The 13,950-nt window shown below is 57.7% G+C and overlaps 1 protein-coding gene across 2 annotated transcripts in view; it reads left to right on the forward strand.

The window, feature by feature from the left end:
- PSD (pleckstrin and Sec7 domain containing) overlaps positions 1-13,950 on the forward strand; it is a 54,495-nt gene that overhangs the window by 15,618 nt on the left and 24,927 nt on the right. The window contains exons 5-7 of one of the 2 annotated variants that reach the window (XM_074999814.1): positions 8,973-9,173; positions 10,704-10,784; positions 12,340-12,452. In XM_074999814.1, the coding sequence (XP_074855915.1) occupies positions 8,973-9,173; positions 10,704-10,784; positions 12,340-12,452 (395 nt within the window). Of the gene's footprint in view, positions 1-8,972; positions 9,174-10,703; positions 10,785-12,339; positions 12,453-13,950 lie in introns of those variants that run through there. The other variant, XM_074999815.1, reaches the window with a different exon arrangement.

Raw genomic sequence — 13,950 nt, forward strand, 5'->3', positions numbered from 1 at the left:
AGGTGTGAGGGTGGGTCGGGGGGGTAGGAGCTGGGTGAGGTCACAGACAGGCACAAGACTGTTGCCAGCCCCTAGGCTGATGAGCGGCGTGCTGGGGCCTGGAGGGCAGGGGGTCTCCTGGGGGCAGGGCTGGCCCTCGCCAGGGTGCACAGGTGCTGCCGCAGGGAATTGGAGGAGGGGAGGTGGCTTCTCAGAGGCAGGAGGTGGGCTGTGGCACTTGCCACTCCCTGGCAGGGGATCGGTGCCCTGGTGGGGGCACGCAGAGAATAGGGTCACAAGCCCTGCAGTGCGTCTCCTCTGCGGGCTCCATGCCTGTCCGGGAGCAGGGACCGCGGGCTCAGCCGGGGCGTCGGCTCCCATCCTCGGCTGTGCTGGGACGGGGCGCCGACGATTTAGGGGGAGTTGGACGATGGGGAAGGCCCCTCGCATGCCGAGGGAAACTCTCCAGGCTAGGAAACCCGCCAGCAGCTGGGGAGAGGAGCTTCCTGGCCTGTCCTGCGGCCCAGCCGCTGCGGGCGGACTCGGGGAGCGGGGTCTGGCGGCTGCACAAGGCGCCTGCCCGCGGCGACCATAGCCCAGCACGCAGAGCTCGGTCGAGAACTGCTGGGCACCAGGAGCTGTCTGAGGCGAAGCGCAGGCTGGAGTTGGGGAGGTCTGAGAACGGCAATGGGCTTCCTCGGGAGCGAGCCGGCCTCCGAGCAGGTGTCTGACGGGCTCACCCAGAAAAGGGGGGAGAGTGACAGACACAACAGGCTGGTGCTCAGGGAGGCGGGCGTGACACACTCAGGAGCGCTCTGACACGCGCGAGGACAGGCACGCTCAGCGCAGGGGTGCGGGCGTTGACACCCCCTCGCGGGACGCTGTGAGAAGGGGATGAGCGTGCCCGTACCCTGGGCGGGCAGGGCTAGGCAGGACGGGGCGCAGGGATGCCCTCAGGAGGCGCATGCAGCGAGACCAAGCGAGGGGCTCCCCCGAGGCGAGGCAGACTCGCCCAGAACCCAGGCGGACACCTGCCCCGGACACTCAGAGCGAGCGAGACGGGGGGCTGGCCTAACTGCGCACACACACGCAGGCAGGGAGGGAGGGGGCTGGGCTGCCAGGGAGGCTGCATGAGGGATGGGGATGGGAGGGAGGCAGCAGGCTGAGGCAAAGGGGGAATTCCATGCAGGTGCAGGGGAGGAGGCTGCGGCCACTGTCTGCAGCCTGGATTAGGCTGGGCCTCTGCAGCCCAGCAGCTCCGGGCTGGAATCTGGGCCTTGCCCTGGCAGGGAACCACAGTAACGCCTGGCCCCAGGCTCTGGACTCGCTGGGCTTAGGGCAGAACCCCCAGGCTGAGCCCAGCAGGACTCCACTGAGGGGCAGGTCAGTTGGCGGGGGGGCTGAAAGGCTGAGCGTAGACCCTGCTCCCTCCTGGCTGGTGCGGCCAGGCCTGACCTCCGCCCCTGCATTAGCACGCAGTCAGGAGGGGCTGGGGTCTCCCCGCAGCAGCGCCTGCTGTCCAGCTGGCTGCCATTTGGATTGCAAAGCTCAGAACGGCAGTGGGAAGAGGTTGGTGCCAGGTAGCTGGCTGGGAGGGGGTCCCAGCATCACGTTATCTTCTGCCCCCCACCCATGGGTCGCCCTCTGCCCACTGCTGGGCCTGGGCCCCAACCTCGTAGCGATCCAGGTGTTGGTGGGTTCGGATGCCTCCGCCACGCCTCGTGAAGAGGCATTCTCCCTCCAGGCTGCTGGCTGAGGACAGCGATGCTAAGGCCCCCAGGGCCGAGGTGCCTGGGGAACTGTTCTGCAGGAACACAGTCTCTGGGGTGGCTCCCATTTTTCACCGCACGTGTCTCTGCACGCGTCTGGCTGCCTCCCCAGAGCTTTCTGGGCCTTGGGAGCTGGGGGCCGGGCCGGGCCGGGGGTGCTAGGGAGCAGGTCAGAGGAGAAGGGAGGCCTCGCCCTCCCCCAGAGAGAGAGGACAGCCTCTGTGATGACCCTGCGCCGGGATCTAGGACAGAGCCACACCTGCAGGGCGGTTTGTTTGTGTGTCGTGCCAGTCGGAGATTAGCTCCCCTCTGGCCCTTTTAATCCTGAGCCTGGACCTTTGGCTGGAATAAATCAGCAGCACTCCCTGCCTGCTTTGTGCCAGCTGAGGAGCTGGCCCCTGGCGGTGCTAGCACTGGAAGGGCTGGAGAGGAGCTGGCTGGATGGCAGCTTGTGCCTGCCCCCCCACACATGAGAGCAACCGCCCCATCCTGAGGCTGCAGGTACCGGACCAGAGTCAGCCCCTGGCCAGCCACGTCCCAGCCAGGAAGCAGCCAAGCGAGCTCTGGAGTCGCGGGGCTGGGGAAGGAGAGGTCTGGAACGTCCTCATGGGTTCTGAACCTCCCTCCTGTGGCGTCCTGCTGAGAGATGGCCTTGGGTGAGGCCAGGGCCTTTTGGGAGCACCGGCTTGGGGGACGGGGTCAGGAAAACTTTCCCTTCCCACACGCTTGCTGGGAAGAGCCTGGCTGGGTGAGCAGGAGCCCAGGGAGACTGGCACTGCTGTGTCCTACCTGGGGGAAGCATCCCTTCCTGAGCTAGGGCTGCTCTGTCAGCTCCCACCAAGCTGGATGCCGAGCAGAGCAGAAGGCTGCCTGGCCAGCTGAGAGCTCTTGGCAGGAGGAGCTGCCAGGGGCAGCGACCTGGAGCCAGCTCTGTGTATGTGCGGCAGCAGGGTGGGCACTGTACCACCAGCCTGTGCAGGAGATGCTCACGCATCTCCCTCCTGTCACTGCTCACAGACGACGACGCCTCGCCCGTGTGTGCGCCTCCGACGTGTGCCCTGCACCCGGCTTCACCGGGGCCTGGTGTCACGTGCTGCGCACTCAGTGTGGGCCTTTGTCCTGCTGCCCGAACCCTCCTGCCAGGTCCTCTGGCCTCTGTGTGACTGGGGCATTTCCTCTCAGTGGCTGTTCCCTTGGTAGCCCCCGTGGTCTGCCCCTGCCCCTGCCCCGCCCCAGGTGAATCTGCAGGCTGTGGTGCATGGACCTCTGGTACCCTGGCCCTGCTCATCCTCTGGTGAAACTCCCTGAGCATCCTTCAGTCAGGTCAAATGAACCAGATTCTTTTCAGGGGTTGGGAGAGAGAGAGAGAGAGAGAGAGAGTGTGTGTGTGTGTGTGTGTGTGTGAGAGAGAGAGAGAGAGTGATTCCACTCTGCATTGTGCGCACACCAGCTAAAGGGTGGGGTCCTGAGTGTTAGGTACCTGGATGAGGCCTGGACATCAACCCCTTTCTGTCCTGTGAGGGGACCCGGACAGTCCCTCAGCTTTGGAGAACCCAGGCCTCAGTTCCAAGTTGTAGGTATTCCCAGCACCAGGAGTACGGAGAGATCCTCTGGAAGCACCACTCTGACCTGGTGCTGCTTGATCTGTGTTTATCTGGCCAGCCACCTTTCTTCTCCCCAGACTCGTGCATCGGGCCAGCTCGGGACCATGATCAGGTTTATTCCAAGTGCCCCCAGTGGCTGGGAACCTCATTCTTCCAGACAGAAAGGGCCAGGGCTTCGATCCGTCCGAGTGGGGTTTCTTCTGGTGTGGACAGAAAACAACCCAAATTTATGCAAGTGGTGGGAATTGTAGCACAAATCAGGGAGTCAGCCGGCGCCTGAGTACCCTCGTAATGCGCTTGCTGGTGGCAAGACAGAGGGCTGCTGCGGAAGCCATGTGTTTTAAAAGGGTGTCTAGATTTGGGATGGGGAGCTGCTGTGCCCAGCGATCTTAACCGATTAGAGAGCCGTGATGATGAACCGAAGCTGGCTGCTCCCTTCTGCTGGTAACCAGCTCGAGAGGGGATGCTATGGTAACCAGGAAAGGGAGGCAGAGTGCCTAGCAACTAGAAGGGGCTGACAGCAGGCTGTGGAGAGGGACAGTTGGGATATGGCAGCTGGAGCGGTGAATGACGGATGGGGGAGAACAGATTGTTCAGGGAGTAACTTAGAAGCACTTTGCTGTACAGGAGGGTGGCGGGGGGCAGCCAACTGCCTTCAGGCAACACCCAAACCCCACACAAAGAGCTAAACTCCTCTGGGGCTGAGCCATCGCCAGGGATTGCACTGAGAACGGGAAGGGCACAGCTGGAGTCTCTTCCGCGCGAGATGATTGTAACGGGCAACCGGAGAAAGTGCGAGGTCAGGCCGGCCCTGCGACTGTGGCAGTAGGAGACGGCACTAGAAACGTCCCTGGCCGCTGGCCGCGGGTGTAGTGAGTTCAGGAAGTGACATTACGCGAACTGGGTCTCTCAAGAACGGTTGTAAAGAGAACAGGAAGTGGCATTATGCAGCTGGTATCCTGGGAGCCGACCTCGTCGTGAGACGGGGAGCGTACATGCCCGGATTGGAACAGCAGCATGAGGAGCTGGGGCATAGCAGGGTGCTCCCGGGCGGGACTGAGGGATGACCTGCGAGCCGTGTGGGTGCCAGGCTGGAAACCAGCCACAGGGGGCTTCTGGTCAGCCTGGAGACGACTTACCCAAAACGTGCAGAAGATGCCTGCGCTGCGCTTAGAATCTATATTGATTTATTTCTTAAATGTCGGCCACTCTGCCGGTTAGGGTTTTATGGTAGACTTTAATATAAGCTAAATAGTTCTTCAAGCCAACCAGAAATACGACTTGGAAAAATACAGTTTTAACAGCTGTTTGGAGGTGTTGTAGCTTATTCTCAGGCAAAAGGGAGTCACGTTAAGAGTCACATCCATGCATGGTTTGTTCTGGTCACCACCAATTCAGCCACTTGGCTGTTGGTTTTCTTTCTGGAAAGCCCTTTTGTTTTACAAATCAGAGTGATTTTAACTTGGATCTTGGGTTGTCATCAAGGCAGCCAAGTTTGAGGATGTAAATGTCCAGGTTGGTGCTTCTAATCTGAAGTTACTGTAGGAGCTCTGCTGTTGGGGTACAGGGGTGGGGAGTTAATTTCAAAGCACAGCATGTGTGTTGGCTCATTTTTATCCTAAAATGTTACATGCCAGATAGAGGATCTTCTGCGATAGGTTCTGCTGATTGAGAGCCTGAAATCAGGATTGCAGGCTGGAGATGGGGGAATCTAGGATCCTGAAGGTCTCAGAAGTGCGAGTGCAAACCAAGAACTCCACTTATCAGTCAGAAGCAGATGGGAGAACCTGGAGAGAGATACAGAGAGAGAGAGATTATGAGGCAGATCAATGTAAGATTTTTGCCCTCAGCTCTAGCCAGAAAATCAATCTGCAGAAGACAGCTGGAGGTCACCTTGAGAGGCCCAACAAAACTCAGCCCCTCTGAGTTGGGCTTGAAATCTCCCCTTATTTGGAAACAGTGGAAATGTTCGCCATTAACAGAATGCAATGGTGGGGTGGGTGGGGTGGGCAGTGGGAGGAGACAGACAAAATCTGAATGGGGGTGTGGGTTTTTAGCAGGCTTTGGACAGAGAACACAAAAGGGTCTTGAGCTGAGAAGAAATTTGCAAGTTGTTTTAGATGCCATCTTGAAAAAGGGCAACTCAGATGATGAGGGGTTTGGACCAGGTCCCATATGAAGAGAAGTTAAAGAGACTAGGACTTTTCACCTTAGGAAAGAGGAGACATGACAGAGGTCTATAAAATATGAGCGGTGCGGAGAAAGTGAACGAGGAAAAATTATTTCCTTGTTCCCATAATATCAGTACTAGGGGACACCAAATGAAATTAATGGGCAGCAGGTTGAAAACAAATAAAAGGAAGTTTTTCACACAGCACAGTCAACCTGTGGAACTCCTCGCCAGCGGAGGCTGGGAAGGGTAGGACTAGAACAGGGCTTAAAAAGAGCTAGATAAATTCGTGGAGGTTAGGGTCAGTAATGGCTGTTAGCCAGGACGGGTAAGGCATGGTGTCCCCAGCCTCTGGTTGTCAGAAGCTGGAGATGGATGACAGGAGAGAGATTGCTTGATCATTACCTGTTTGGCCCACTCCCTCTGGGGCACCTGGTACTGGCCACTGTCAGCAGACAGGGTACTGGGCTGGATGGACCTTTGGTCTGACCCAGTATGGCCGTTCTTACATTTGAAGAGTAGGGCTACACATGCTGTTAGGGACAGTTACGACTTGGCTACTGGTGTCATGTGATGTGGATGGCTCTGGGTTATCTGGCTAGGGCGATGGCACAGGGCTTTTCTGGGTTCCCCTGCCAACCCAGGAATTTGCTCCCAAACAAATTCTATGGCCTGGAAGGTTGGTCCACCATAGACTAGAGTTTGTTTTCAACTCCCGTCTCGCCGATAGCCATATCGTAGTGCCATGAAATCGTCCAGGTAGTTATCCCAACACCACTCCTGGCAGGGAGGAAAATGCTGTTATTTCCATTTTACAAATGAGGAAACTGAGGCACACAGGGATTCGGCCAGGCTCTTGCAGCAAGTTTGTTGCAGAGAGAGCAGAGGACCCTGGGTGTCTCAAATTGCAGGCTAATGACCTAGCGCAGGGCTATCCTTCAAGTTTTGGCTTTAGAAAAATCTCAGACACACGCTGCACAAAAATCAGTGGGAGTTACACCTGCCTACACCAGAGCTGAATTTGGCTCACCGACGCAAGAACCAAAGTTACTTACTAGCTTCAAAAGCCAAGCTGGGCAGTGGGGGTAAGTGGAAGCCAACGGTTTCAGCAGCAGCAAAATCTGCCTCTGAATCTTCTTCCCTCCTCCCCTGGGGAAAGCTTCCTGCCACCCTCTGCACTTCACCTCGGAGTGGCAGCTGCCTGGCTGGTTTCCAGAACTGCACACCAGCCGCGTGGAGCAGAGAGGAGGCAGCGTCCTTAGCGGATGAGGCAGACTGCAGCAGCTCTCGTTCGGTAACTGGCTCAGGAGAGCAGCCTCTTGAAAGTCAATTAGAGGGGCCTTAAAAATAAACCAGACTAGGGCCTTGTGGGGGATGCCAGCAAAGCTGGCCAAGGGCAGTGCTGCTGGTGAATAGGTTCTGGATGCTTCTGAGTTGGATAACTTCTCCGTCAATGGGTTCTGAGGGCTCACCCAAGACCGGCTCTTCTGCGATGTCAGTAACGCCTAGAGGAGGAGTGCGGGAAGGAGGATAGACAGGACGGGGTGCTGAACTGCAGGGTAGGAGACCTGGGCTCTAGGCGCTCTTTGTGCCTCAGTTTCCCCATCTGCGACAGAGGGATAATATCACCCTTCCTTTGTAAAGGGCTTGTGCTCAAGGGATGAAAAGTGCTAAGCATAGGAGTCAGCAAAGGGGCCTGGATGTGCTGCTCAATGAGGGACACGAGGAGCTTGTTCCCGTTAAAATGTCCATCCAGGCATTTAAGGCGGCGGTTGCTGCGCATTGGACAAAGACCCTGCAATCAGCCTGTTGCACAGATTGAACTCGTGCTTTGTGGGACCCGGAGGCTGCCTGGCACTCGACTGCACGCCTTTGCCTTGCAGGGAGGGGAGGGGATGAGCGATGGGGCATTCAGCCACTGTGCAAGGAGCTGGCTGTGTGAAAGGGGCCGTGTCTACCCCAGTTAGCTGTGAGAATTCCCTGGCCCACAGCTCGATCGTTCAGCAGGAGCCTTTTGGCCGGGGATGGTGCGTCCAAAGGCCCTAAAGCATTTCTGAGAGGAAGCAGCACAGGCACTTATGGGGGCACGATTAAACTGTGCCTTTAAGCTCCTGCCTGCAGAGGAGAGAGCAGAGAGGACTCCAGAATGCCAGCAGCTCCTGCAGGAAGGCCCAGGGGATCGCCCACACTACAGCACTGGCAGCTTCCCTGAGATTTCTCCTGGGCCTTCCGCACTGAGCCGGGGATCGGGCCTGCCCCTGCAGAAGGACACTTTGGGTGGAGGGCAGCTGCTTGCAGAGCTTGGCACTGTCTGACCCAAGAGCTAGGTTAGCACCGTGCTCTGGATAGGGCCTGACTTACCCCGGGGGTAGCACCGCTGCCGTCTGTTCCCAGGGGGAACGGGACCCCCACTATCAGCTGAGGTATCCCCCCAACGCAGGGCTGAGGGTGCTGGGCTGTGTAGATTGGGCCAGGAAAACTCTGACCTCACCCACCGTGCCTCTCTGATGGCCTGGGGCCAAACCAGCAGTGGCCATAAACAAATGCAATTTCCCTGGCTCAGTGCTCAGGCCACCAGCCGAGCAGCATTCCCAGAGCCCCCCCAAGCACCGGGCATGGCCTCAGCGCTGCCAGCTGAGGGAGAGGGCGCTTGTCCTCTGCACAGAACAGTGTGTTTCAGCTCCCGGGGCTGGAGGCGGCTGAGTCACCGCTGCAAGGGGGAGCCTGTGCCGCAGAAGGGGCCTTTCAGAACCGGGCAGAGCCCTGGACTGGGCTTGTTCTGCTGAGGAGCTCTCTTCCCTCCCAGGCTCCCCCAGCGGTTGGGATGGACTTGCCAATGGCCCTGTCCACTGACCATGCTGCTGGGCCCTTGAGCGCCTGCTCGGCACAGCACTCGTGGGCTAAGTGAACCTGAGTGCCTCTCTCCTGGAAACCTGAGAACGTTTGGCTTGGAGGGTCTGAAAGGAGTGAAACGGCCCAGTTTGTCTCAGTCGGACGCAGAGGCCGGGAAGGGGAAATCTGAGATGTTGGGGAAGAGGAGAGGGGACAGGGAGTGGAGGATGGGGCTGGCTTCTTCCCGGGGGGCTACGTCAGATGGTGCATAGCCGGAGAGCAGGGTGTAGATACAAGGCAAGTCTTGAAGTCCGGCTCTTTCCCTAAAGGCTTGGGCCCCTTGCCCGGCTGCAGCAACAGAGAGAGACGAGTGTGGGGTCAGATGATGGGTTGCTGAGGGTTACAGCACTGCTTCCAAGCTCAAGGCTGGGCTTAAACAAACCCAAGCAGGGAGCACGCCGATCCCACCCCTGGCACTTCCAGCCAGTCCCGCAGCCCACCGGCAGCCTCTTCAGAGAGCCAGGCCAGAAACTGCAGCAAGGGCAGGGAGTCCGGGGCCCTGCCAAGGTGCAGTGGGAGAAGATGTGAGTCTCACCCGAAGCCTCTGTTCCGTTGCAGCGACCACCGCCTGAATCAGCTGGTCTTGGACTCGGACTCCGAGATGGACAGCACGGAGCAGCTGGCGCTGGGCAGCACGGACACGCTGTCCAACGGGCACAAGGCGGACCTGGAGGCTGCCCGGCGCCTGGCGAAGAGGCTCTACAACCTGGATGGATTCAAAAAGGCTGATGTGGCTCGCCACCTGGGGAAGAAGTACGTGTGGGTATTACGAGCAGAGGCCGTTCACCCAGGGGGCCTCTCGGTCGCTGCTGCATGCCAAGGGACTGCCCCAGAGGCGTGGGGAAGAGGTCGCCGTGCCCAGGGACAGCCTGCCCTAAGCAGGAGCTCCTGCGAGCACTCCCATGCCCACGTCTAAAAGGCCACGTGTGCCCACCGTTGGTCCCCCTGGCACTGGTTAGACTGGTAGTTCGACTTGCGTGTTTCTCATTTTAACGTGAGTCCAGGGGAATCCAGCAGCAGCTCCAGGCCTCAGGGAGCTGCTGGGGCCAGGGGATCCCCAGGCATTAAGGGCGATGGGAGCTGGCAAAGCACAACAGCCCCACGCAGCTGCTGCCAGGGCTAGGGAATCCCTGGCTTATGGGAAAAGGGAGCTGGCAGAGCACAGCGCCCCACCAGTTTGGAGAGGGAGCCTCTCTGTAGCCCAGCCCAGCCCAGCCTTCCTGCCTCCGGGTATGGAACTAAGTCAGGTGGGCAATAAGTTTTGATGGAGGGGAGACGCGCCAAGAATCTGGGAAGTGGTCATGGGCTGCACTCCTCCACGATGCTAGTGGAGGAGGTGTGGAGCCTGGGGTGGAGTTGGTGCAGAAGGGAGCTCGGGGTGGAGGACTGGGGTTCAGGAGAGGGTGTGGGGTCTGGGGGGGAGTTTGGGTGAAGAAGGAAGGTGTGATTGGGGCAGGGGTTTGGGGTGCAGAGTCCGGTAGGGGTGTGGGTGCAGGGGAGGAGGGCGGAGGAGGAGGCGCAGGGGTTGTGACCTGTGGCAAGGGTGCAGAGGGTTTGGGTTGTGACCTGGGGCAGGGGCAGGAGGAGGAAGCAGAGGGTTGGGGGAGGGAGGAGAAGGGGCCCCAGGTGCAGGCTGTGGCCAGGAGGTATTTACCTTGGGCAGCTCCTGGCAAGCAGCCCAGCACAACTCTCAGACTGGCTGTGTGTCTGCTGTGCCGTCACAGGCCACTCAGAGCAGCCAGCTGCAGGGCCATGTGCTCTCTGCGTGCCTGCCTGCCTTGGGATAAAGCGGTGCCTCCACCCACTGCCTGTACCACAGACACAGCCAGGCAGCTCCCATTGGCTGGTTTACAGCCAATAGGAGCTGCCAGCTTGTGCTGGGCATGGGGCAGCGTGTGGTCTTTCCTGTCCCCCCACCACCCTGGAGCATGGCATGCGGACAGCACGTGGCCCCTGCCGCTGGCCACTTGGAGGGGGCAGGGAGTCTGCCCAAAGTGCCTACTGAGCTGCAGGATGGTAGCGGGTGGGATCAGGCCCACGGGACATATTTTGCCTGCCCCTGTACAAGTGCTTTAAAATCACTTGGTGAGTTCCTGTTCTGCTCACTCCGGCTGGGGCACCTGTCGGCAGACAGCGCTGGGCTGGATGGACCTTTGGTCTGACCCAGTGCGGCCTTTCGGCTGTTCGTAAAATCTCCTGTTTCTCCCCTCCGTCTCCCTCCCTGCCTGTCCCTACGCTGGTCTTTCACTGCGGTCTGGGCTGTTAATCCCTCTCTCCCCTCTCTTTCAGTAATGAGTTCAGTAAGATGGTGGCTGGGGAGTATCTGAAATTCTTCGTGTTCACTGGGATGAGTCTGGACCAGGCTCTCAGGTCAGAATCTTTCACAGGGATGTGTATGATTTTCGGAGCCATTCACCATCAGACTAGGTGTGTACTCCAGCAACGGGCCACTCAAGAGCAAAAGGTCCCCCCAGAGGCTGGCTCTAGGCCCAGCACCAAAAGGCAGTTGCAAAACAATTTACATCACGGGAAGACTTCTCCTCTTCCCCGGTAAATGTACTTTTCCCCAAGGCCTCTCTCAGAGAGCATATGGGCTGGTATTCAGGAACATGGGAGGCCCCCTATTGTTCCACATCTTTACTAATGACCTGGATGAGGGGCTGGATTGCACCCTCAGCAACTTTGTGGATGACACTAAGCTAGGGGGACAGGTGGATACATTGGAGGGTGGGGACAGGGTCCAGAATGACCTAGATAAATTGGAGGACTGGGCCAAAAGAAATCTGATGAGGTTCAACAAGGAGAAGTGCAGAGTCCTGCGCTTGAGAGGGAAGAATCCCAAGCCTTGTTACAGGCTGGGGACCGACTGGCTCAGCAGCAGTGCAGCAGAACAGGACCTGGGGTTTATGGTGGATCAGAGGCTGGTTATGAGTCACCAGTGTGCCCTTGTAGCCAAGAAGGCTAACGGCATATTGGGGTGCATTAGGAGAAGCATTTCCAGAAGATCTAGAGAAGTTGTTATTCCCCTCTGTTCAGCACTGGTGAGGCCACATCTGGAGTATTGCATCCCATTCTGAGCCCCCCAGTATAGAAAGGGTGTGGATGCATTGGAGCAGGTCCAGCCTAGGGCAACAAAAATGACTTGAGGGGAGGAGCACAAGACCTATGAGGAGAGGCTGAGGGATTTGGGGTTATTTAGTTTGCAGAAGAGAAGACTGAGGGGCAATTTAATAGCAGCCTTCAGCTTCCTGAAGGGGAGCTCTAAAGAGGATGGACAGAGGCTGTTCTCAGTAGTGACAGATGGCAGAACAAGGAGCAATGGTCTGAAGTTACAGAGGAAGAAGAGTAGGCTGGATATTAGGAAAAACTACTTCACCAGGAGGGTGGTGAAGCACTGGAATGCGTTGCCTAGAGAGGTGGTGGATTCTCCATCCCTAGAGGTTTTTAAGTCCCGGCTTGAAATAGACCTGGCTGGGATGACTTAGTTTAGGTTGATCCCGCTTTAGGCAGGGGGCTGGACTAGATGACCTCCTGAGGTCCCTTCTACTCCTAGGATTCTATGATGTGCCAGACCTGATAGGAGGGAGGTGACCTGCATTCTGGACCCCAGACAGCCACAGCTGACATTCCTCCATCTCTGTCTCTGAGCCCAGACTGTTCAGGTTTGGGTTCAGGCTCGGTTCCCAGGCAGACTGTCCCAACTGAGGTAGAGTCCTGGGATGTGCAGGTGGGACGGTCTTGTCACACGCCCCGTGAAGAATCCTCCAAGCAGATGAAAGAACAATATGAGTTTTTCATGGGCTTCCTGACGCACACGCCGGTGCATTTCCTGTTGGTTAGAGACAGGACAATTCTCCTGCTCGTTGGCGAGATGAGACAGGGGAGGTGGTGTTTGATGAGGGCGTGACTCACTCGTCTTCTTCAGGTCCTTTCTGAAGGAGCTGGCGCTGATGGGGGAGACTCAGGAGAGAGAGCGAGTCCTGGCTCATTTTTCACAGCGCTATTACCAGTGCAACCCCAGCACCGTCTCCTCCGAGGGTAAGCGACAATTTGGCTGTGGTGTGTGCGTTTGTAAACATGAATTCATGTTCGCAGCAAAAAACTAGGTTAAGCTGGTGTTAGGACAGAGAGCACATGTCAGTAACGCATGGATAAACACATCCCGGGGATGTTGTAATTATCCTAAAACTAGGCGTAGTAAATCCAGGAAGTCCAGGGAAAGCCAGACAGGTTCTGGCCTAGATAGGTCCAGTTAGGGCACTTGCCACCTGTAACTTTGTAGTAGATTAACACCAGGAGAAAGAGCGAGCGCTACAGTCAGGGTACCTGTCCTGAAATGGCCAAGACCTGTGACTCAGAAGGGCAGGGACGGCCTTTCAAAGAGAAGTGGGCAGTGGTCTCCCACAGTTGCCCAGAGCTCACTGGTACATCTCGACTTTCTACATCCTTCTTTGTTCAGTACGTAAGTCACCACTGCCGGCCTGTGCGGAGATCTGCATCTGTCCTGCGGGTGGAGGTTTAGGGCTCGCTAAGTGCCCGGGGCCTGTCGGAGGTCACACGGAGTTCTAGTCGGGCTTCGCTGCCCTTCTGTCTCGCGGTCTTGCCCCCCGACCAGCTGGCATAATCCCATCAAGCGCAGGGGCCAGGCCTGCCCAATAGGCTAGGATGCAACTGTAGCCTGGGCAGCTGATCTGAGCGGTGCCCAGAGCGAGCCATGACCATGTTGTGTGACCTGAGCTGCGTGGACAAGGGGCATGGATGGGCTGGGTGTGGGCCTTGTCCGCGCCAGCACTGGGATGGGTTCAGTCACAGGGATCCCCTTGTGCCTGTCCCTCACTGTGCTGAAATACCACTGCACCCACTCCCCGGTCACCCCACTACTCTGTCCTGCTGAGCCTGGCCCTGCGGTCTCCAGCACGGGCACAGACACGGGGTCCCACAGCCCTGAGCAGAGTAATACACAGAGAGCAGCTCAGCTCTGGGCAGGTTCGGCCAAAGCAGCTTGCCTCTGCACCCAGCTACACAGCCCCACCAGGGCCTGAACCCAAATACATTCTTCTTGCTCCAAATAAAGGTTCATACAGGCTAAGCATGTGTGCCCTCTCTCCCGTGTAACTGGAGCAATACAGAGCTGCTTGCCCTCCCGCCCAGCGGCAATGATTTACACTGGCTTTTATTAAGTGTAAAAAACAGGGTTTAAGAGGCCCATAGAATAAAGTAAGTTACTGAGCAAACTAAGACGAACTACGCCAAAGCCTAATGCACTGAGAAACCGGCTACGTGTTCTGATGAGCTTCTTTCCCAGACTCAACAGCCTCCTAGTCTGAGCCTGATGCATCCCCTGCTGTCTTAGCTAATTGCAGCAGTTATTTCGTCCTGGGCGGTACGCAGGGATGTCCTGCCATTTGCCAGCCCCCCCCCACCCCCATTGTCTGACTCCCCGCCTTTATACGGATTTTGCATTTTTCAGCGGAAAAGCCCAGCCTCCAAGCTGGGTCCCAGCACCAGGTGACCCGAACACATGTCTTTATGGGGA

This window comes from Carettochelys insculpta, chromosome 7 (assembly GCF_033958435.1).
Source record: "Carettochelys insculpta isolate YL-2023 chromosome 7, ASM3395843v1, whole genome shotgun sequence".
NCBI classification, from domain to species: Eukaryota; Metazoa; Chordata; order Testudines; family Carettochelyidae; genus Carettochelys; species Carettochelys insculpta.